Below are 24,343 nucleotides of genomic sequence, written 5' to 3' on the forward strand. Positions count from 1 at the left end.
ACCACAGAAACTGCCCTGTTGTTTCCCTGGAAGCAGACCACCCATGACAACTCTACACCAAGAAGCCACCAAGGACTCATAAGCAGAACAGTCCCGTCCTGCCAACCAACACACCACTGCTTGCACCACCAACATTCCCTGTGCCAGAGCATGGCTTTCAGGCTCTCAGACAATCACAGACACACACACACACAGACACACAAACACATACAGACACACAGACACACACACACACACACACACACACACACGCGCGTGCTCCAAAGGGGCTGTGCGACGTTGCCCACCACTGCCATGGAGAACCTGCCACTGGATCCTCCTCCACTCAGCAGGGACAAGCTGGGATAACCGAAAGACAGCACCATCCTGTCACATGGGCACTGGGTGCAGCCCGGCCAGACACTGTAGCTGCAAACGCCACAACTCAGCACTCACAGTCAACCTGTCTCTGTGGCCCAAAGCCAGAACTGTGAGGATTCTCAGCTCTGGGCAAAAGACAGAGCTTCGGGTCATCAGAGGAAAACACTAGAGTCATGGGGAGCCCTGGCCGGGTGCCCGTCCTTTAACAGAGGGAAGTGCTAGCTGTTCCCAATCAATAATCTGTACAACTGCAGCAAAAGGTGAACAAATAGATTTAGATATATTTGAAAGAATTTAAAAAACATTTCACAAAACATTTGTTGCCATAGGAATTTTTTAGCAATAAATCCTACATCAAAATTTAAACATTGTTCAAAGTATGATCATCTGTGCTAGTAACGCGACAAATCGTGTAAACAGTCACTCGGCCTTGTCCGAGCCCCTTCCTTCCCGGCCCATGCTGCCCAGTATCCAGGGGCTAATTAAGAAACTGCTATGTTCAGAGCAACAAAAATAAAAGCTTTTATTTGTTCATTTGAATATAAAACAGGCGTTATCACAGATGTACAAAGCTTACCAGTGGTTTAACATATGAGAAGGTGGCTGTCCTTTCACATAAAAACCTAGTTTGAAACCGTGGGTTGGTTGAGCACAAGAATTTCTCTAACCAGCCACCACACTCTATGAAATAACGCTGCTAACATTCAACTGATAAAAGGGACAGTCTCCCTTGGGTAAAGTGTCAAGCAGGATTAAATATATATAATAAACAAGCACCATGAGGAAGCCGCCCCATTGGGTCCGGTCTGGGTTCCAATGTTCTCGGTGCCCCTCCTCTGTCGCTTACATGGTTTTGTCTGACTTCAAAGCACAAGGTCACGAGACAAACAGTGTCACAGTCTCATGAGTGATTTTCCACAGTACAGTTTCTAACACAGAACGAGCCATCCTTATTGCTGAAATGATGGTACCCAAGTAGCCCCAACACCAGACCTCCATCCCAGCCTCCTGGACTTTGGACCTCAGCTCCAATCCCAGAGTGCCTTCCGGACCAGCCTTCAGGGACAGCCGTGATGTGATGTCCACCTCGGCAAGACCTCACAGCCACCTTGAAAACATGCTTCCTAATCAGTACCATCTCGAAATCTAATCCACACTCAAAAAGCTGTGTGTAAGAAAATGCCACTTCTCTTTTTGTGGGTGCAGTCTCCCTGCTGGAAAGCTGGGGGTGCACAGCCGTACGCCTGAGATGCGTACGGAAATATGTTCCCACCTCAAGAAGTCAAACAATATCTTAGAAGTCAAATGATTTGTGGAAATGAAAGGGTGCACCTCACATGCAGACAAATTAAAAAAATAGGCCGCTTAAACTTTTTAAAAAACAATTAGCCTTGGATCTCAGAAGTCACATGAAACCCTTTTAGCTAATGGCAGACTGCTGGCACAATGAAGAGACAGAAGGGCCGCCACCATCTTGGGAGAGCTGACATGGCTGGCGACAATCTCAGTCCTGCACCTCCAGCCACGACAGCCAATGCAGGGCTGACGTGGGCTCAGTCGGGGAAACGTCCCTTGGCATGGCTGATGCTTCTTCTCAGCTGCACACAGGCGGGGCGACCCCATCACGGAGAGCACATCACGAGCACTGAGCATCAGAGGACTGAGGAGCAGAGGCAGCAGCCAGGGAAGGGACAAAGACATCTGAGCCAGAGTCCACAGGTAGCAATACCAGGCCACTCCAAACAGTGCCCAGTGAAGCATCGTGGGCGAGGGGGCTGGGAATTGGCCAGGGACCCACCTCTTAAAGTTGTTCCAGACACCATCCATTCTGAGGGGAAATCACACAGCGCACTGCAAATGACCAGAAGGTGTTGATCCTGTCACACTGAGGACTGAAAGGAGGCGACATGACAAAAGTGCCCAGAAGTGCAGTGGCGAGAGCCGTGACTTTCTTCACACCAGCGCATTAACCTCTGCCCTCGTGCCCAGGACACTGGGATCTGGTTCCAGCACCACCTTGCAAAGGCAACCTGGCCTCAGGCTGCTGCTTTGAAGGATCCGTGCCCGGTGTGTGCTGCTCATGCCAGCACTGCGCAGCGTGCAATGGCTGCGTCTACAGGACGTGGAAGGGCACCATGCAAGTGACAGGGTCTGCTTCGAACCTTGAGTCTCCTTTGTCATTAGTGAATTTATATTTCATATATATATATTTGTCGTGATACTATCCACGCAAGATAATACAACACTTTTTTTATATTAGCAAACATTACAAGACTTTAATATTCTTGAATGTTTTTCTCTTTTATACTTCTAAAGAGATCAAAATAAATTAAACGTTTTGTACATAATTACAGAGGAAGAAGTTAACTTATTTTATCTTTTTAGTTTAGTACAAAGATATTTGCAAGATAGTTGCCGAAATACACCTTATTTATAATTTCTTCTCGTTTTCCTGTGTTAGCATCAAAGACTGAGTCAGCCTTTGTCTTTAGCACATCTCACGAAGAAAGCTGCTAAAATCTAATTGGAAGGTGCTGTTTGGACGGTTTTCTCGTACCTCAACAAACTTTCCTAAAAGGATGAGATTTAGCAATGGCTTAAATGAGTAACAAGTCCATGTCATTCAGATTTCATGACACAGTAGAACAGAGAAAACAATTTTTGTCACACTACATAAATTGTGGAAAAGATTCCATCTGGAGGGCAGATTTTTTTTAATTGCTATTTTGGCTTAACAAAATACCATGTTGACGAAGAAAGCACTTATCCAGTATCAAAAAAAAAGAAAAAGAAGTTTCTGAAATGGGCTTTTCCAACGAACTGAAGGCAGAAACCCGAAGTCCTTCTGAGCAAACTTGAGTGTTAATTCATGTCTCACAGTCTAAGCCATGCTGCCTCCTCATCTCCTCGCCGGCACACCTCACGTCCCCTGGTGCCGGCACACAGGCCTCTGGACAGGCCGAAGGAGCAGAGGCAGGACTACATGTTGTAGGCCACGTAGATGGGGTCAAGCTGGTCAGCTAGAAACCCGTCCCGCAGGTGCATTCGCTGCTTCTCACCACGGGAGTTGATGGGGATGACGCCGATGTCCACCACCACCACAACCCCCACCACCAGGTAGTGCTCCTCCAGCACCACGTTGGTCACCAGAGGTACCAGGTCCAGGGCCTCCTGCTCAGACCCATCCAGCTCCACCACCACCACCAGCAGGTTGGTCCAGGTGAAGACAGCGCTGGAAGAGAGGCCTTCATCAGTGCACAGCCCAGACAGCATGGAGGCCCTAGGCTCTGTCCACACCACTGACCACTGTGGGGACAGCCCAGGCTCTGCCTTCTGCAGCAACTCATCCCTCCCAACCTTTCCATACATGAGCCCTAGCATGAGCTTGACAGCCTGGGCCAGCATAACGGGACCACATAGGACCATAACAGGACCAGAACAAGGAGCCGCTCTGTTCAGCATGGAGTTTGGACTGACTCATGGACACTGACCAATGGGCGTGGGTAGAAATTTCTTTTGAAAGTGACAGGTTGGTCCAGACTTTCAGAACAGAGTCACACAGAGTATCTTATTTGTGGTCACTCACCATCCTTGAGTCCAGCTTTTAACAAGTGGCTGAGGACTTTAATATCTGCCACCAACCTGCCTGACTCAGGGCACAGGGTTCCTGGGACAGCCAAATACAAGAAGAAGCCGGGCTAGGCTTCAGCCCCTGTCTGGCATCTGCTGTCTCATGCCAGACACACAGGTTCTATCTCAGCTGGCAGGCAGGAAGCATTGGGGAAACTTATGACTCGTCCAAAAGAACACTGTGTCCATTAGGGGAAATTGGCAATTTGGTTCATGATGGCTAAATGTGTGGATTAAAATCAGAGGGACATTTTGGAGCATGTCATGCAAGCTTCACTACATGCCCTGTTTCTGAAGAAGTGTGGCCTCCAGGGGCTGTCTCAGAGTTGGTCCTAAGACCAGCTGGTGAGAAGAGACCCAGCAACTCCATGGGTGTCACTTCACCATGGCACTGTGGTTTACCATGAATGGAGCTGCTCTCCTCTGGGGCATGTGAGGAGACAGCAAAGCAGGGTCTGGCTGGCTGCACTCACTTGATAACTAAAGGGCACCAGGGTAGGGCAACATCTGCTCCCTCTCAAGTGGGAGTAGCCCAGGGAACACAAGGAGCCAGGAGTGATGGCATTCTCAGGTTGGTGGCCCACCTTCTTAGAGCTGGTAAGAGGAAAAAATGCTGAGAATGAGAAATGGTCCTTGGGAAAGGCTACAGGGCCTGTGGCATCAGGGCAGGCTCTGAGGGTACAAATGGCATCAATGAAACTAGACACACTCTGCTCTGGGAGTTGAACAGAATGATTTTCCTAAAAAGAAAAACCAAGGGCCAAAGGAACAAGTAACATAAATAACCCCGAGTATTACCATATGGCCAAAAAGCAAAACCCAGACCGAACCATCAGGAATGCTGTGGTTTACAGGTGGAAGCCAAGGTTGACTTGTGCCATATTTCCAGGGATCTGGTTGCACCTGACATGCAGGAAGTATGTCCTGTCAACTGCTGATCCAGTGCAAGAGAAAGGAGGAGACTAGTGCTAGTACAATGGGGAAGGTACTTGTCTTGTTGTGACTAATTGGATTCAATCCTCAGCCTGCCAAGCATGATTCCTAAGTGCAGATCCAGGAGTAATCCTGAGAACTGCAGGAATGGGCCAATATTTAAAAAAAAATAAAAGTAGGGGGAAAAGGAGCCCTAGGCAAGACCAGACAGGGAGCTGCCTGTGATTAGCCATCAGTGAACAGGTGTGCCCGGAAAGAATAGTGCACGGAGATGAGGAGACAAGCCTTGTATGGTGTCACCTAGAACCAACAGTGCGAGCCATGGCAGAACCAGCAGCAAGGCTGGAAGAAGCCATGGCTCTGAGACAGCACCCCAGGCAACTTTACTGCACCATCACCAAAGGGCCTGGTCCACCCACAGGCTCACTATAGCGATGGAAGCAGTGAATGCTTCATGTCCCTATCCAGCTCCCTCTAAAACCAACCGTGCCCATGGGGACCACCAGACTTACTATAGACATCAGTCCCACAATCAAGTTTTAAATCATGCACAAAGACTCCCCAACTCTGCAGGTGCCCAAGACCACCCAGTTCTGTCCAGAACTGGCACAAAAATGCTTGCATGCCACTCACCATTCCGTGACGCTCTTGTGGGCTCGGATGACTGAGGTCTCAATGTCTATGGGATGGTACCTCATCCCCCGCAGCTCCATGGCCTCATCCAGAGCCCCTACAACGTAGAGGGCATCATGGCGCTCTGTCGAGAAACAGGAAGCATGAGTGAGCCCACAATACTGCTGCAGTAGTGCCAATCCCCACACAGATACATAAAAAGAGCCTCCAGGTCAGGCACAGTGCTGCGTGTCTCCATAGCCACCCTGTCCCCAGCATTTCCTGAGTTAGCACTAACACACCAACCTGTGACACTGTCCTGAACTGGTGGCTGCACCAGCTCAGTATCCTAATTTTGCAGGCCATTGCAGCTCCTCCCTCGGGTACCTCTCATTGCCCAGCTCAAGACCCTCAACCCTCACACATGCCACTGGCACAAAAAAATCAGTCTATGGTGAAGGAATTGGTGTTGGAACACTGTACACCTGAAACTCCATTATAAATATCTTTGTAATCCATGGTGATTCTAGGAAAGAAAGAGAGAAAGAAGGAGGGAGGGAGGAAGGGTAGGAAAAGGGAGGAAGGAATGAAGGAATGAAGGAGGGAGGGGAAAAAGGGAGGGAGGGAAGGGGAAAAGAAGATAGGACAGAAGGAGAAGGCAAGCCTAACTTCTGAGAACATGATGAGTTTCCTGGCTTAGGTGGCCACAGGCAAGTCAGCACGCTGGGCCAGACAGACATCCTGAAGCCAGCGCTCTGTAGTTGTGCAGGGCTCTGATACTCTGGAAGCAGACATTCCATACAGATAGATGGCTTCAGGCTTTAGTGGTAAGGGGTGGGCAAATCTGCAGTAAGTGCTGGCCTATGAAGTAACAACATCTTTCCAGTCTGAGACAGATGCAGTGGAAATCTCTACTGCTGAACAAAGACTGCAGCAGGCCCTTTGTTCTCTCGGGTCAGGTTCAGAGAAAGTACCAGCCCCAGGAATCTGCAGGATCATCCCTCAAACCCCTACTGCTACTTGTACCACCACTAAAGTCCCATCTCTAGCAGGATTCCTCACTAGAGCCCTGTAGTGTTAAATAATTAAGGATGGGGCTGGATGGCGATGGATGGAGGTGGATTTTTCTGTCTGCCATCCCAGGCCACGTGGCTTAGCAACCCCCATGCAGCCGGCGAGTCGCCCAGGTGAAATCACTCACTCACAGGCAGGCTTCAGAAGAATCATCTTTATTTAGGCCCTAGCCACCACATGTGTGTGGCCTACTCATAACCTTTCAAGCATACAGCCATTCTAGGCTTGCCCTGCGTCTTATCCTCTTTCAGCCATCTCCCTCAGAGAGCCCAGCAGAGCCAAAAGGCAAAAGCCCCTTAATCCGTTGGCTTCCGGGTTTATCTACCTATTCCAAGACCCCTCCCAGGAGACCCCCAAAGAAAAGGTCTACAAATTGCCCAAAATGCAAACCAATGCCAGACTTCTGCATTCTTGTTTTATGCAAGTTCTAGTCTAGCTGGACCTTAGGAGATATTCTCAGCTCCTACCTGAGCAATGACTGCTCCTGTTCCTGTGTCTAGGGGTGCTGAGAAGGTGGAGGGTGTAAAGGTGAGGAGGAATGGAGCTCATAAGCTTTGACAGTTGGCATTCTGGGAAAGGGACCTCATTGTCTTCCTCTTTCTGCTGCAACTGCAGGCCGACTGCCCCATCCCTTCCTGGCAAATCTCCAGCCTCAGTCTGCTTCCTCATTCAGTCAGCAATCAGCCGGGCCTCAGCAAACCTACTTTATTCCCACCAGGCCACCTTCTGGACTCATGGTTCTGGCTATAGAAAGCCTGCACGCCTGCTCTGGGCCTGGCTCTCTAAGCTCTCTTACCTCCATTAGCATCTGTGAGTTCTGTTCTCCGCAGGAAGCCCAAATAGCCTGTTCGGGCCCACACTGTCTGTGTGTCTCCAAAGCTGAGCCTCGAGTTGAAGTGGTCTGACTGCAAGGACTCGTCGCCATAAATTGTGAAGTAACCACTGGCATTGTGGGCACTATGCACCCAGATCTGTGAAGAAACAACAGAACCAGATGAGGAGGCCCAAGTCATCTCTTGTGGACAGAAATGAACCAGCCCCGTGCCTCCTCTGCAGAATAGCAAGAGCTGGGTCTGCAGTGGGGACCTTGCACTGATGTCTGGGAAGATTGCGACACTCACATGCCAAGAGTAGCACCAGACCCTTCTGCACACTGAGAATCCAACTAGGGCAGATTCCCTGAGGGTTCAGACAATATTCAAAAATATTCAAAAAATATCCAAGCAATATCAAAGATGCAAAGTCAGACCACTGTGCCCTGCTTCTGAGGCTCTTGGGAACAAAGTGGCTCTAAAAAAACAAGCTGAAGGCAGGATAGATGATAGGACACTTGCCATGCAGGTGGCCAACTTGGAATTGATCCCCAGCATCTTATACACTCTCCTGAGAATCACCAGGAGTGATTCACGAGTACAGAATAAGCCTTGAATATCACCAGGTACAACCCAAAAACCAAAAAAAAAATTTTAAATGCATAAAAAGACAATCAGGACACATGGTGAATTTTCTAATTTGTTTCTCCCTTTCACCTAGCTTATATCTATGTTCTGTGAGAAATAATCACAAACAGAACAAGGGACTGGAGCAAAATAATATTAGGGCATCTGCCTTGCACTTGGCTGACAAAGGTTCAATCCCTGGTACCCCATCTGGGTCCCCTGAGCCCACTGGGAGTGATTCCTGAGCAGAGCTAGTAGTAAACACTCAGTGCTACCAGGTGTGGCCTCAAACCAAAACCAAACAAATAAGACAAAACATGCTAAATGGGGAAAATGTGTGATATGAGATTTTGGGAAAGAAGAAAATACAGATGTGGGGGTCAGTGACCAGGACATTTCATCAAGGAGATCATCGACCTCTCCCAGGTGGGCACCCCCACTCACCTCTCCCAGATGTGAATCTCCCAAGGGACCTTTTGTCTCAGGATTGGCAATTATGATCCGAACTCCAGGAAGGATCTGTTTGAGAGGAGAAAACAGGCATCAGCTCTGTCCTGATGAGGGAACCCACAGTGCTCCCTCACTTGACTCACAGCATCTCACTGAAATTAATCAGATATAACTTCAAAGAAAAATCAGAAATTTTAGTTTAACTTCATTTAAATTCAGCAATCTAAACCAAAAACAAACAACTAATAACAACGAAAAACAGGGGCCAGAGAAATAGCACAGCCGGTAAGGCCTTGCACTCAGCCGACCCAGGACCAACCCGAGTTCAATATACAGCATCCCATATGATCCTCTGAGCCTGTCAGGAGCACTTTCTGAGCACAGAGCTAGGAGTAACCCCAAAACAATAAATAATTTCACAACCTGACTAGTACAAGCATTCCTACAATGTAACTGAGGCCAGAGTGGTTTTCAAATTAGGAATTTGGAACTGGAGAGATAATATAGCATGTAGGGCAGGGGTCTCAAAGTCAATTTACCTGGGGGCCGCAGGAGGCAAAGTTGGGGTGAGGCAGGGCCGCATAAGGGATTGCACAAAAAAAAAGTCCTCAAACGTCATTATTAATAGTTTCATTATTTCTTCTGAACATGAATAGAACATTGAGTAAAGATCATGAACAGTTCTTCTTTTTTTTTTTGGTTTTTGGGCCACACCCTGTGACGCTCAGGGGTTACTCCTGGCTATGCGCTCAGAAGTCGCTCCTGGCTTGGGGGACCATATGGGACGCCGGGGGATCGAACCGCGGTCCGTCCGAGGCTAGCGCAGGCAAGGCAGGCACCTTACCTTTAGCGCCACCGCCCGGCCCCAAAGACATTTTTTTTTTTAATTTTTTTTTTTTAACAGTTCTTCTGAACATGGCATCTTTTGCCTATTCCTTGCTGCCAGAGACTTGACAGCGCTTCTTCTCACAAATCTGAACCACATTTGGCTTTAGAGAGGAAGCAGTTGAGACCCTCAGTATGGCTTGAAGAGGATCATCAATAAGTCTAGACCTGTACTTTGAGTTATTGAAGTTCAATGTGGAGAATAACTTTTCACACAAATATGTGCTCCCAAAAAGGCACATGGTATGCTTGAACATTCGGGAAAGCTCAGGGAAGCTGGGGGGCAATTCTCTCAAAAATTGCCCATGCATGTCTGCTTTTCTATTAATCTCCATGAACTTCACTTTGAGATCAGAGTTGCATTGCAGGTCAATGAGCTCCATTTGAAGCACAGGAGGGGCATCTTGCACATCAAAGGAAAAGGGGTCCACAAAAATTTGGAAAGTGGCTCTGTGCTTTTTGAAGTCTGCAAATCTGTGATCAAATTCCTTCTCTAGCTTAAAAATAGCATCAACATATTTCTCACCACTGAATGGTATGCCTGCATCCACAAGTTCCTTGCATGCTGGGAAATGGCAAAGGTTTGTCTGAGAGAGCTGGGATTTCCATAACACAAGTTTTGTGGAGAATGCTCTCACGTTGTCATAGGCAGCACTGATAAGCTGTCCTGGGCCTTGTAACATCTTGTTTAGTACATTCAGCTTATGTGTGATGTCAACAAGCAAAGCTAAGTCCATGAGCCATTTGTGATCACTCAACTCAGAAACAGCATTCCCATCCTTCTCCATGAAGGCTTCACTTCTTCTCTCAATTCAAAAAATCTTTTCAGGACATTTCCTCTGCTGAGTCAACGTACCTCGGTGAAATAGAGCATATCTCCATATTCTAACTCCATTTCCTCTAAAAAAGCACGGAACCACCTGTGCTGTAAGCCCCTGGATCTGATTTGGTTGATGCATTTCACAACAACAGACATCACATTGTCACATGGCAGGCATTTACTGCAAAGGGCCTGCTGATGGATAATGCAGTGAAGAGCAGTGGCCTTCTCTACACCCTCCTCTTCAAGTTTTTTTTGAACAAGTGCCACTAGTCCGTTTTTCCTCCCTGTCATCGATGGTGCTCCATTGGTTATTATTCCAACAAACCTCTTCCATGGCAAACCTGCATTCTCAATGGCATCACACAGATGCCGAAATATCTCATTTGCGGTGGTCTGGCCATACATTGGAATTATTGTGAGCAGCTCCTCTGTCAATTCAAAATTGCAATCAACACCACGGACATAAATTGTGAGCTGCGCAGTGTCTGTTATATCTGTGCCCTCGTCAAGAGCAACTGAGTATGCATCAAAACATTTGGCTTTCTCACACAGTTGATGATAAATGTCACTTGACATGTCAGAAATGCGCTCTGCCACAGTGTTGGCAGAAAGGCTGATTTTGCTAAACTGACCTTCCTTTTCCGGACAGATAACACTTGCAGCCTGTAACATGCATTTTTCAACAAACTCTCCTTCTGTGAATGGTTTCCCTGTAACTAGCTCCGACTAATGCAACATTCTCTTTGGTTGCTTTCTTGAAGAAATCTTGTTGTCTCATTAGACATGCTTTAAGACTGGCAACCCGCTTGGCTCTCTCATTTCCTTGATATTTTGCACATTCCTCAGCATGTTTAGTTGAATAATAGCGTTTCAAGTTGTATTCTTTGTGCACTGCAACTTTCTCTCAGCAAATAAGACATGTGGGGATGCCCCTGTGCTCAACAAAGAAATACTGAGTCTCCCACTTTTCCTGAAATTGTCTGTGCTCGTCATCAATCTTTCTCTTCACTGCAGGCTTTGATGAAGTCATGATTAAGGTATGACAAAATCTAATTTTGTAATAAACTTCTCTCCCTTAGGCCTCCGATAATGCAAGGGACAGCGGGCAGGAGCAGCGGAAATGACATCTGCGCTAGGAGCAAAGTATTCGCGATTATTTGCTTACCGAATATTCGCAATAAAAAATTGCATTAGTAAGAAAAATATTGCAAAAAATTGCATTAAACATTTGCAGACCACGAACGGAACTGCTCGGGGTATGCGAATGTTTAATGCAATTTTTTTCTTTTTTTTTTTTTTTTTTTTTTTTTTTTTTTTTTTTGGTTTTTGGGCCACACCCGGTAACGCTCAGGGGTTACTCCTGGCTATGTGCTCAGAAGTTGCTCCTGGCTTGGGGGACCATATGGGACACCGGGGGATCGAACCGCGGTCCGTCCAAGGCTAGCGCAGGCAGGGCAGGCACCTTACCTTTAGCGCCACCACCCGGCCCCGCAATTTTTTTCTTACTAATGTGATTTTTTTTTGTTTTGTTTTGTTTTTGGGCCACACCCAGCGGTGCTCAGGGGTTACTCCTGGCTGTCTGCTCAGAAATAGCTCCTGGCAGGCACCGGGGACCATATGGGACACCGGGATTCGAACCAACCACCTTTGATCCTGGATCGGCTGCTTGCAAGGCAAACGCCGCTGTGCTATCTCTCCGGGCCCACTAATGCGATTTTTATTGCGGTTATTCGGTAAGCGAATAATCACGAATACTGCAATATTTGAAGGACGGCCAAAAGCCACAAAATGTACGGAGGGCCGCAAATAGCCCGCAGGCTGCGAGTTTGAGGCCCCTGATGTAGGGCATTTATCTTGCAACACAGATGAGCGGGGTTCGATCTGTGACACTCCATGTGGTGCCCTGAACATGGTCAGGAATGATTCCTGGACAAAGAGCCAGATGTAAGCCCTGAACATCACCAGAAAACAAACAAAATACAAACAAACAAATAAAAAAAAAAACAACACCAATTTCTTTATTCAAATAGAGGTTATCCCTGGTGAACCTAAGGGACCACCTGGTGGTGGGGCTGAGTTTAGGGTTTCACACAAGAATGCAGTCCCCTAGACTGGCAGATCAGGGAGGGGAGGGACGTGCACATGGCTCAGATTCTGCTGGCCGAACTGTCCTGTGGTGCCTGCAGCTCCCCACTCCACACCCCAATCTCTGTAGTAAGGCAATTATCTTTGATTATAAGTTCACATCCAGCATCTCTTCCTCCTTCATGAAAACTTAAGGTCAGATGGGGCCAGAGAGGTGGCGCAAGCCGTAAGGCGTCGGCTTTGTGCACACCAGCCTAGGACGAACTGCGATTCGACCCCCCTGGCATCCCATATTTCTGAGCACATGGCCAGGAGTAACTCCTGAGCATCACCGCGTGTGCCCCCTCCCCCCCAAAAGAGAAGAATGTCTCTGGCCATGAGACCAGGGAAACTCAGGTGTTGAAATTCCTACAGTCCTTTGTAACCTCAAATCTGAGGGGTGATATACAACTCTGATGTATATTCCTAAAGGTCCACAGACACCTCAAAATGGGGGGAAAGCACCACTTCCCACTCTATGACCAAGGCAAGTCCAAGTAGTACACCTGGGGCCCGAACACAGGCTGGAGAGAATTGTCTGAAAGTCAGGGTGCTTTCAAGATTCTGGGCAGTGGGAGGACAATGGGCGATTGAGGGAAACAGGCCTCATCTGGCTCAGCTCTTCTTCCTGTCCTCTGCTTGTATGAAACAACTACAGCGGCAGAAACTACAGACCAGATGACTCAAGAAACATTCTTTCTCCATCTCCAGAATCAGTGAAAGTTTGACTAGTTCTAGGTCCAGAGAAAGTAGGTCAATATAATCTTCCCAGCCTTTCAGTTAGCTTGTTGTAGCCAGATGACTTAATTTTGACCAAGATTTTACATTAGAGAAACCTTAGGATTCTTCCCTAAGGCCTGTGACTTTTCAAGTGTTTTATATAGTCAATGTAAAATTATAAAATTATTCATGATCAAGTTTCAGAATATAATTTTAATAAATAATCTAACTGAATCACCATGAGGTATAGTTACAAAGTCATGTATGATTGAGTTTCCATCATACAATGTACAACATCCTTCACCAAGGCACATTTCCCACAGTCAATGACCTCCCTGTCCTCTCCTCTCTCCTCCCCCCTCCTCCCCCTCTTTCTACCACATACCTCCCTTCACTCTGCTCCTCCCTCCCTTGCCCCTGTATTCTCCCCACCCACCCTCAGTGAGAAACTATGGTTTATGATAATACTGCTGCTGAAGGAGTATCAATGCATATCATTTTATCTCCTTTCAGCACCAGATTCTTATCCTAAGTGACCATCTCCAACCATAGCAGTCATCATAGTCCTTTCTCCACCCTAACAGCACTCGCCACTCTTTGTGGCAAGCTTTCTACCATAGACTGGTTCAGGCACACAATTTAACACTAATGCCTTCTCCAGTGTCCCCTTCCCTCCAACAATGCCACCAGTCTGCTTCTACAAGAGATGATAGACAGACAGACAGACAGACAGGCAGGCAGACAGACATAACCCCTGCACTGTGATTTACAGTGACCACTGCAGAGAAGGTTTCAACATGATACTTTACCACCTTTCAGCACAACTTCATCCTCCCAGTTGAGCACTTCCCTCCATCATCCACATTTCCCACTCGCCAGCCACTCCCGCCCCATCCTATCCTCCAGCCCCTCAAGGTGCTTGTTTCTTACTGATAGCAATCCTCATGCTCTTTGTTGCCATTGTCTTTGGGTATTCGTTTTTCTACATGCAATCTTTATCTTCTATTTTCCCTGTCTCTCCTGCTAGCTAGATGGTGGATATGATGACTAGTACAATAGCAGCCACTTTAGATCCTGAGGTATCCTTAGAAATGGGAGTCATGTTGAGGATAACATGATGGGGCAGATAGTTCCTTGGGTTTGAGTGTCTGTGTCCAGAGTTAAGCCTGGTCCTGATAACTTACATACACAACCAATTTTCTGGGGAAAAACAAGTCTATAAAATAAAATAATTTTAAATCAAAGTTTATGTACTAAGACACACACATCACAGACAAAAGCACAATTCTGCCTTTTCACTCACCTTTCCTGACTCCATCAGAGGCAAACTGTGAGGAGACCCTCTCTCTACTAGACGAACTCTGTAGAAAGAAAATAAGTTATGAATGAGCTGTTTGAGGACATGGTTCTTCCTTCTGCTACCCTGGCTGTGCTGCTGGGGAACATTCTTGAATGCAGGCACTGTTCAGAAGTCAAAGAATATGCCTAAGAGCAGATGGCAAGAAGACAGTGAAGTCCCCTTAACCAAACCTGAAAAGCTGTCAGGATGAGTCTGTAAGAGGTGCCTTAAAGTCCTGCCTTGCATGTGGTTGACCGAGATTCTATGCCTGGTACCATATGGTTCCCTAAGCACAATCAGCAGCAATCTCTGAGCAGTGAGCCAAGAGTAAGCCTAGGTGTTCCTACGTGTATCTTAGAAATTCTAAGATTTTTCTAATGTAAAATCTTGTACAACAAGCTGAATGAAAGGCTGGGAAGATTATACTGACCGACTTTCTCTGGACCTAGCTAATAAATAATAAAAAATATAAACTTTTTGGGTTGTTTTGTTGTTTGGGGTTTGTTTGGTTTTTTTTTTTGGGGGGGAGGCCATATCCAATGACACTCAGGGGTACTCCTATGTGCTTAGAAATCGTTCCTGGGGGCCGAAGAGGTAGCACAACAGTAGGGCATTTGCCTTGCATGCAGAAGGATGGTGGTTCAAATCCCGGCATCCCGTATGGTCCCCCGAGCCACCTAGGGACAATTTCTGAGTGTAGAGCCAGGAGTAGCCCCTGAGCGCTGCCAAGTGTGACCAAAAAATTAAATAAATAAAATAAATTTAAAGAAGATAAGAAAAGAAAAAATATCACTCCTGGCTTGGAGGACCATATGGGACGCCGGGGGTTCGAACCGCGATCCATCTTTCCCAGAAAAACTGCTACCAAAAAGAAGTAGTGGAACAGGACCTCTGTAAAGGGAAGCTCTCAGATTTGGAGAAGAGAAGCAGAAGCAAGTGTCAGAGGCTCTCTAACCCACCCACTTTATATCTTCTCTTAGGTAATGATCAAGAGACCATAAGGGATGCTGGGGATGGAAACCAGGTTAACTGCATACAAGACAAGTGCCATACTCTGTGTTCTCTCTGAACCTGAAAACTCTGCTCCTTTCCCAAAGCAGCGGCTACTTGTGACAGCACAGAAGAGGGCACCAAAGACAGGAGTCCTCAGCTCTGAACCTTCCAGATAGAGCTGATCAATCCCACCTCATCCTGTCACCAATTCTCTCTATGGGGAACCCTTGAGTGGTGACAGTACTAGGATTTGCCCTACTACAGCCATGCTATTAAAAGCAGTGTTGCCTGATCATTTTCCAACTAGGTCCCTTACAACCTGTGGCCTTTGGGTCCCACAGGTGATCATCACCTGTGGTGCCCCTGGAACTGGGAGCCTAGCCACCAGTTGAGAAATGCTGACCTAAATAACAACAGAGTGGTGCCACTCTGATCACTGAACAAAATGTGCTCTATTTGCCAGGGTGTATGCCCAAGCAAAGGTAAGCCATGTGAGCCTACAACCAGCTCTACTGTGGCAGGACTTCCCAAGGCCTCCTGTGGCTTCACTGCCCTTCTCCATGACTCCTGAAAACTTAAACATTTCACACACCTGCCATTCCTGCTAAAGGTTCCTTAGCCCACATTATAAAAAAAGTACTTAACTTACATTTTTTCTCTTTTTTTTTTTTTTTGTTTTTGGGCCACACCCGGCAGTGCTCGGGGGTTACTCCTGGTTCTATGCTCAGAAATCGCTCCTGGCAGGCACAGGGGACCAGATGGGATGCCGGTATTCAATTCTTATTAGTGTTCTCTTCTATACTTTCTTTGAGTTCTGTGAACATCCTCCATATTTCTTCTCTAAACTCCATATCTGAGAGACTAACTAGGTGTTTGGTTGTTTTGGGGTCTTCAGAATTGCCATCTTCATTTTCATTGCCTGGTGTTGTTTCCCCATTGTTACAGTTGTATTGTGGGTTTTTCTACGTGTTGTGGTGGTATTCATTGGCAAGTCCACTAGTAAGGATGCTGAAGAAATCCAATCTCAGGCTGCTGGAAACAGCAAGGCCCAAGATGGCTCCTGCGCACTTCTGACTCACAGGAGAAACCGGCAGGAAATCAGTCTGTGTATGGCCCGACCCACCTCTGAAGCAGGCAAGACCACCAGCAGGAATGCTGATGCAATCCAATCTCAGGCATCTGGGAACATCATGGCCCAAGATGGCCTCTGCGCACTTCGGGATGCCGGTATTCGAACCACTGTTGGTCCTGAATCGGCCATTTTCAAGGCGAGCCCTACCACTGTGCTATCTCTCTGGCCCCATGTTTTCTTATCTTTAAAAAAGAATTGTTACATTTTTGGCACCTTGGTTTACAACACTGTGAATGGTAGGCTATCAGGTATAAACATTCTAATACCACTTTTAATGTTCATCATGGTACTCTGACAAAAATGTTCAGTTCATGGCAATAAGCAGTATACTTAATATTTCATGACATGGAAACTGGTGTCTGGTTAAATGGATCAGGGTTGGGGTGAGGAGTTCCTGGATAGGCCTCAGTAAAAGCCACTTTGTTTCCCTTGGCTACAGTCAAGTGCCCTTCAGTAGACCTTAGAGCAGAGGAGAGGCCCTGGGGAGCACAGCCGGTTGGAGAGGTACTGCTGCCAGGGTTGTGCTTATAGATTCTCTTTGTAGTGCACATACCTGTCATGCCTGAGGGCTCTCATGTCCACATAGACAGTGGTGGGGTCAGGTCCTGATGTTCCCTGCAAACAAGCACACAGGGTGAGAGTGAGTTTGTGCAATGGACTTTCCCTGTTTTAGCACAATCCTGAACTGAACAAGACCTGAAAGCACAGTGATCACTTCCCCCTAATACCTGCAACCTGCAGCCTGGGGCCCCCTAACAGGAACTTCTTATGAGGTATCACTAGTTGTTCATACACTGGACTGTCCATCCCAGTGACCACGTCAGAGGCAAGCATGCCAAACAAAGAGCGATGACTTTGAGAGCTGGCAGAAGCAGGTCAAATTTAGCTGAGAGGCAGCTCTGACAGTGAGCATCCAGAAAAACTCTTTTTCAAGGTTTAGGCAACTGGAGCAAAGCAGGAGCTGGCAAATGAGGAGGAAGAGATGCCAGGCCTGTCTCTTTCCAACTATCAGCAGCAGTTCTTTCAGGCCCTAGCAGCAGCATGCTGCACTGAGGCCTTTGCCAGTTATGCAAAGGGTCCGGAAGCCTCCTCAGGAATGGGCATGCTATCCACTAGGAGCACCCTTGAGCCTCAGTGATGTTAGAGCTGCAGCCCCTCAAGCATTCATCACACAAAGAACTAGAAAATTCACTCTATAGAAAATTCAAATACAATCCAGTTATTGTCCTTATTTGTCTAAAAACCCATACATTTTCAATTTTGGTCAGTATGCTTAACAGCCTGCAGTTCCTTGATCACATCTGGGAACACAATGAGGACAGAGATGGGCTTTTTCAAACTAGGGCCTTGGCTCATGACACAACTTTCTGGTTACAGCTTACAAAAGCTGTGAGAAAATGGCTTTTTGTTAGGACCAGGTTGCACTTTGCAGCCCCATCTGCCTTGAGAAGAAGCCTTTGGTGGCCTGGCCTCCTCCAAGGTCCCTCCCCCTCCTGACAATCCCCATGAGGCATATGGTCAGGAGAGTGGAGGACAGGCTCTGTGGAATACATCTGGGAGAAGAGTGAGCAGGGCTGACTGCAGTCCCTGTGTCCAGGGTGGTGGGGGTGTCCACCACAGGGCACAGCTACACCACATATCCTGTAAGGCACTGAACACTCAATCCTGTGATGGCTCTTCTTGCTCATTTACTCAATTAATCAGACATGTTGGTGTTTCCAGCTAATTTCTAATACCAGCCAACTCCTAAAAGGTAACATTGGATTAAAAAATAAAAAGCTAACAACAAAGCAGCCCAATGTCAGATTAGAAGAACTGCTGAAGAGCTGGTGCTCATTCAGAAGTGCTCTGCCACCAATGCTCACCTGCAGGCAGATGGCCAGGTTCACCCTGCACCCAAAAGAGGTGCTGACAGCCCGAGGATGGAGGCCCAGATCCTTGAAGAGCTTGGAGAAGGACTGAGTGAGAGCTATCCTGGGCCGCTCTTCTGCAACCACAACACACGTTCGCACTCGAGACAAGTCCAGCCCTCGTGCCTGCAAAAAACAACAGTGGTGACCAATGACCAATGAGCCCTCCAGCACTAGGCTGAGACCTCCTCAACTGGCCACCAGGGTGCAGAGTCCATATGGATAGTCACTGACAGGAAGTATATGTCCTCATCGTGAGTATACATGTGCGAGTGGGCTATGGAAAGTGAAACCAGAGCAATGTCAAAGGAATCCTGGAGACCGCTATGAAGGACAGCAGGGAGCACTCCCTGAGTGCACTAAAGACAGTCCCAGAACACATAACTGAAGAGCAGAATGTAAGGCAGGAACTGGGCAGTCACAGCTATCACAGCTGTGGGGTGTCAGATATTTGCACTGTTCACTGCTATTCACAGAGCAATGCAGTTGAGCTAAGCATTGGTCAGGGGCTGACTGCTGGAGGGCAGAGTGACAATGGTGCTGTGGGCAGAGGACACAAAGGACAAGAGTCCAAGCAAAGCTATCAGCATAGGAAAAGTAGAGAACAGCTCTTTAAGAATACAGGTGTTTCCTACAGGACTGTTCAGGGGTCAGCAGGCCATGGGAGGGCAGGTGGGGCGTGACACTGGACAGTACATAGGTTGTCTGGGTGTGGGATGCAACAACAAATGTGGCCATGCAGATGCACTGCCATAGGTCTGTCGCTGCATCACTGAGGAGCTGTCTGCCTGTTCATGCTCTCAGAGTGACAAGGCAGCAACATACAGGAGGTGCTCCTGGCGCGGAGCAGAACTTAAGTTCACCACATGGAGGAGTGTGAAGGAAGGTGCATGACGAAGCTGTTTCCCAGCAGGTCTATTGGAAGCAAGATGCAGGATTCATACAGAAATTGCTTGGAGACTACCCAACTTGTATTTTTTATCTGGGTTATTTATATATGATCTTACAAGAAAGACCAAAGATATTCCCCCAATCATTTCATCATATAACATAGCTGGACATGAGCAATTTCTATTTTAGATTTCTTTTCCTATGTAAGTTCAGGTAAATTTATTATTATTATTATTATTATTATTATTATTATTATTATTATTTTGGTTTTTGGGCCACACCCCGTGGTGCTCAGGGGTTACTCCTGGCTGTCTGCTCAGAAATAGCTCCTGGCAGGCACAAGGGACCATATGGGACACTGGGATTCGAACCAACCACCTTTGGTCCTGGATCGGCTGCTTGCAGTCAAACGCCGCTGTGCTATCTCTCCGGGCCCAAGTTTAGGTAATTTTATATCTTAGTTTTATATACTTCAAAGTTTTGTTGTTTACCTGCTCAAACTCAATGCATTAGATCTAAGGAAACAAGTTCAAGATAATATAATAAACTGTAGGGTTTGGAGAGATTGTACAGGGGATAAAATGCAAATGGATAACTCCAGTTTGTTTGATCTGGAGGTCCCTCAGCACACTGGGGGTAGGGGTAAGGGCTGATTTCATATCAACACAAGACCTAAGCAACACTGCATTTCTGACCCTCACACAGAATTACCAAATACCTGGCAGAGAATCAGTTTGGAAGACTTCTCCTTTTTCCTTTCAGAAGAATCTGTGCACAGACATATACAGGTATGCAAATATTATCTGTACACATACAAAGACATGAGTATCTTGGTATAAACACCGAATAATAGGAGTTGGATGGAATTTAAAAGTTCCTAATTAGGGCCCGGGGAGATAGCACAGCAGTGTTTGTCTTGCAAGCAGCCAATCCAGGACCAAAGGTGGTTGGTTCGAATCCTGGTGTCCCATATGGTCCCCTGTGCCTGCCAGGCGCTATTTCTGAGCAGACAGCCAGGAGTAACCCCTGAGCACCTCCAGGTGTGGCCCAAAAACCAAAAAAAAAAAAAAAAAACCACAAAAGTTCCTAATTTAAAAAAAAGTTCCTTATTACTTAAGAATAAGGCTAGATTTACCTGAAAACATGTTTATGAAAAGAACGTAACAGAAGTATGGTAAACTGCAGTTATTCTCACAAAATGATAATTAAGTGCAAAGAAACCACTTCTCGCTTGATAACAAAGCAAAGAATGAATGACAAGACTCAAACTGCGGTACTTAAATACTAGTATTGGTGTAAAAATATGAAGTGAATTCAAAAACAAAGGAACTCATTCCAGGTTTTTTCCTTTTTTTCAGGGAAGAAACAGAAAAGGCTTTTGAGCATGTGGTGGTGGGATGCCATCAGGTTCTAGGAGGGGCTGGTCAGCCTCAGGTACGGCCTCAGGAATGGCAGCGTGAACATCACAATACCATTCCCAAGCTGAGGCTGGTAGCTTCCCTGAGCACTGAGAGTCTGCATACTCGAGGGGACAGGGCTGCTTACCTTAAGGGATTCCGTCTGTGAGCCCAGGCCCTTGGTGCAGAGTTCCATTACCGAGTAGGAGCAGAACGTATCCCGGACTTTGTACTGACTCACTGCAAGGAGCCACAAGGCAGGGTTGGTTTCCAACTCTGATGGTGGGATAAGGATGGACTGGTGGCCAGAATACACACTGTGGGAAGAGGCAGATCAGGACTTGTATCACTAGGGGCACTGGGTGCCAAGGGAGCTGTATAGCGAGACTTTATCTGCAAACACTGAGTGAACCTGAGTGAAGGGTGTTGTGAAAGCACAAATGCATCTGGGATTCTGGCTCTGCTGAGCTCCCCTTTAGAGCTTGGCTGAACTGCTCTGGCCACTATAATCTCTTGCACAATGGGAAAGAGAGAGAAAATTGTAAAGCTGCCTAGACTCCAGACCATGTATTAGCAAAGCTGCAGTTCTCTGTCCCAGGTAAGTCAGAAGGACACAGCCATCATCAGTTTACATGATTTTGCTCCAATAGGCTGACACCACGAAATTTAAGACTCTAAGACCAAAGGGTCCTTGAGAAGTGGGTCTATCCTGGTTAGAGACTTTAATGGTTAGAAACACAAATTCAGAGACAATAAAAGAACATGGGAAAAAAGGACCCAAACAATTCACTAGAAGAGAGAAGAAAACATATTCAGAAAAATGACAGGTTACAGAGTTTCATTAATCACCAGTAGCTTAAACAAGTGTAGTTTAAAAGAATAAAGTTACTTTTTTTTTTTTTTGGTTTTTGGGCCACACCCAGCGGTGCTCAGGGGTTACTCCTGGCTATCTGCTCAGAAATAGCTCCTGGCAGGCACGGGGGACCATATGGGACACTGGGATTCGAACCAACCACCTTTGGTCCTGGATCGGCTACTTGCAAGGCAAACACCACTGTGCTATCTCTCCAGGCCCGAATAAAGTTACTTTTAGGAGAGTTAGGGAACATGCTCAGGAGTGCTCAGCATTTATTCCAGTTCTGTGGTTAGGGGCCAGTCTTGGAGTAATCAGGAGACCTGTATCTTAGCCCCAATTTGCTGCAAACAGAAAATAAGATCTACATTAAAAGTAACATGACTGACAATAAGAGGATCAAAAAGACACTTTAGGGACCAGAGAAATAGCACAGCGGTAGGGCGTTTGCCTTGCACACAGCCAAAACAGGATGGATTGTGTTTGATTTCCGGCAGCCCATATGGTCCCTCCAAGCCTTCCAGGGGTGATTTCTGAGTGCAGAGCCAGGAATAATCCCTAATAACCACCTGGTGTGACCCAACACCCCCCCCCAAAAAGAGAAAATTTAGTAATCTTAAGATGTTCACATGTATAACTCAACGATTTCATATTCTTACCCTGGAAAAAACAGAAACTGCTGTGTCCATGAGTGTAAAATGACACCCAGTTATTAACCTAAAATAAGGGTGATCCCCCAATTTCTTCTTTCCTTTTCACCTAGCCCTTTGATATGTGAAAGCCCACCTGGATCTTTTTTTTTTTTTTTTTTGGTTTTTGGGCCACACCCGGAGGTGCTCAGGGGTTACTCCTGGCTGTCTGCTCAGAAATAGCTCCTGGCAGGCACGGGGGACCATATGGGACACCGAGATTCGAACCAACCACCTTTGGTCCTGGATCGGCTGCTTGCAAGGCAAACGCCGCTGTGCTATCTCTCCGGGCCCAGTCCACCTGGATCTTACTGCCATGCTGAATTTTGTACTGAGAATAGAGAAAGTGGCTTTGGCACACTCAGAGAGACCACAAGACAAAAACAAAATGGTTCAATGACTCTCTCATGACTGGCTTGGTTTATTAATTCATTGTCGCTACCCTACCTTCATCAGACCTGTCTGGCTTAAGGGTGGAAACACAGTGTGTGGGGTGATTTCACAATCCGTGGATTTATTTAACACATGAGCTCCCAGGACTTATAAACCACAAGGGATGACCTCCTCCATGACAGACTGCAGCAGTACTAGATGCACAATCATGTCCTTGCTCCACTACTCCACAAGGTGTCTTCTATTACTTGTGACAGCTCTATCCAGGTGACCCATTCATGTTGACAAGCTTTCAGCACACTGGTCTATAGCCCACCACAGTGAAATTCTAGGAAGCTTCCTGCCTGAAGACCAGACTGGAGTCCACTGCTGTGCCCATCGGCCAGAGTTCTACCTCTGACCTGCAAAGATTCAGGTCATACATGTGTAGTCTGGTTCTTTACACTCTGCAAAGTTTCAAAAGCTATAGCTAATTCTGCTGTGCACCCATGGCAAGTATGGCTCATTCTTTCTCCAGCTACTGGGCTTTTGATTTTTATTTCTGTTTTTGGTTTCTGGGTCACACTTGATAGTCTCAGGCTTACTCCTGGCTCTGAGCTCAAACATCACTCCTTCTGGGCTCAGGGGACCATGTAGGATATCAAAGATTCAACCCAAGAGGGCTATATGCCTTGCCTGCTGTGCTATCACACTGGCCCCCTGCTGGAATTTGGATTACAACATTTTGGGTTTTTTGCTTTTGGGCCACATCTGGTGGTGCTCATGGGTTACCCCTGGCTCTGCACTCAGAAATCGCTCCTGGGAGGCTTGAGGGAGGGACCATATAGAATGTCCAGGATCAAACTGAGGTCCATCCCAGGTTGGCCATGTTTAAGGCAAACGTCCTACCTCTGTGCTATCACTTCAGCCCAAGAATACAATAATTTGGGCCCGGAGAGATAGCAGCGCTGCGTTTGCCTTGCAAGCAGCCGATCCAGGACCTAAGGTGATTGGTTCGAATCCTGGTGTCCCATATGGTCCCCCGTGCCTGCCAGGAGCTATTTCTGAGCAGACAGCCAGGAGTAACCCCTGAGCACCGCCAGGTGTGGCCCAAAAACCAAAAAAAAAAAAAAAAAAAAAGAATACAATAATTTTAAGTATCTATTCATATCTAGTCTCTGTGTGCATTTATGTTGCCTAGACAAAAACTATCACAGACACAGGCCCTCAGTAAATACCTATGACTATGGCCCTGGAAGGCCCAACTGTTGGCCTCAGCAAATACCATGGTATAAATAAGCACTGCTCCTCCAACAAACCTCCCCAGAGTCATCTTCTCTGCAAGACACTCACCAAGAACATGTAGGAAGGAACTCACCTGCAGAGACACCACAGGACAAACCCGAGACCACAGTAAGGATCCAGACAGATGGCCACTTCTCTAGAGGGGTAGAGCTCACACTGCAGCTTAATTGAACGGCAAAAGGCACTGGTGGCGGCATGAGACATCTGTAAGAGGAGAGGCACATTAAATGCAGTAGCCTAACATCTGTCCAGGCCCCCACATATAACACATGCCTAGATACTGGAGCCTGATACTCGAGATCCAAAGATAGGTGAAATACTATAATCAAGTTTTGGTTCCGACAGGTGGGAAAGAGTGAGCAGTTGTCCTCATCTGACCTTTTACTCTGATGAACCAACCATAATACAAATC

At 46.9% G+C, this 24,343-nt stretch overlaps 1 protein-coding gene across 1 annotated transcript in view; it reads right to left on the reverse strand.

Annotated features, from left to right (window-relative positions):
• Window positions 1–2,606: 2,606 nt before the first annotated feature.
• Window positions 2,607–24,343, reverse strand: part of DIP2C (disco interacting protein 2 homolog C) — a 218,281-nt gene continuing 196,544 nt past the window's right edge. Inside the window, 9 exon segments of the mRNA XM_049776291.1 lie at window positions 2,607–3,592; window positions 5,557–5,680; window positions 7,406–7,580; window positions 8,493–8,567; window positions 14,354–14,411; window positions 17,068–17,129; window positions 18,380–18,550; window positions 20,861–21,029; window positions 24,005–24,135. Of these exon segments, the coding sequence (XP_049632248.1) occupies window positions 3,340–3,592; window positions 5,557–5,680; window positions 7,406–7,580; window positions 8,493–8,567; window positions 14,354–14,411; window positions 17,068–17,129; window positions 18,380–18,550; window positions 20,861–21,029; window positions 24,005–24,135 (1,218 nt within the window). The 3' untranslated portion in view covers window positions 2,607–3,339.

This window comes from Suncus etruscus, chromosome 7 (genome assembly GCF_024139225.1).
Source record: "Suncus etruscus isolate mSunEtr1 chromosome 7, mSunEtr1.pri.cur, whole genome shotgun sequence".
Lineage (NCBI taxonomy): Eukaryota > Metazoa > Chordata > Mammalia > Eulipotyphla > Soricidae > Suncus > Suncus etruscus.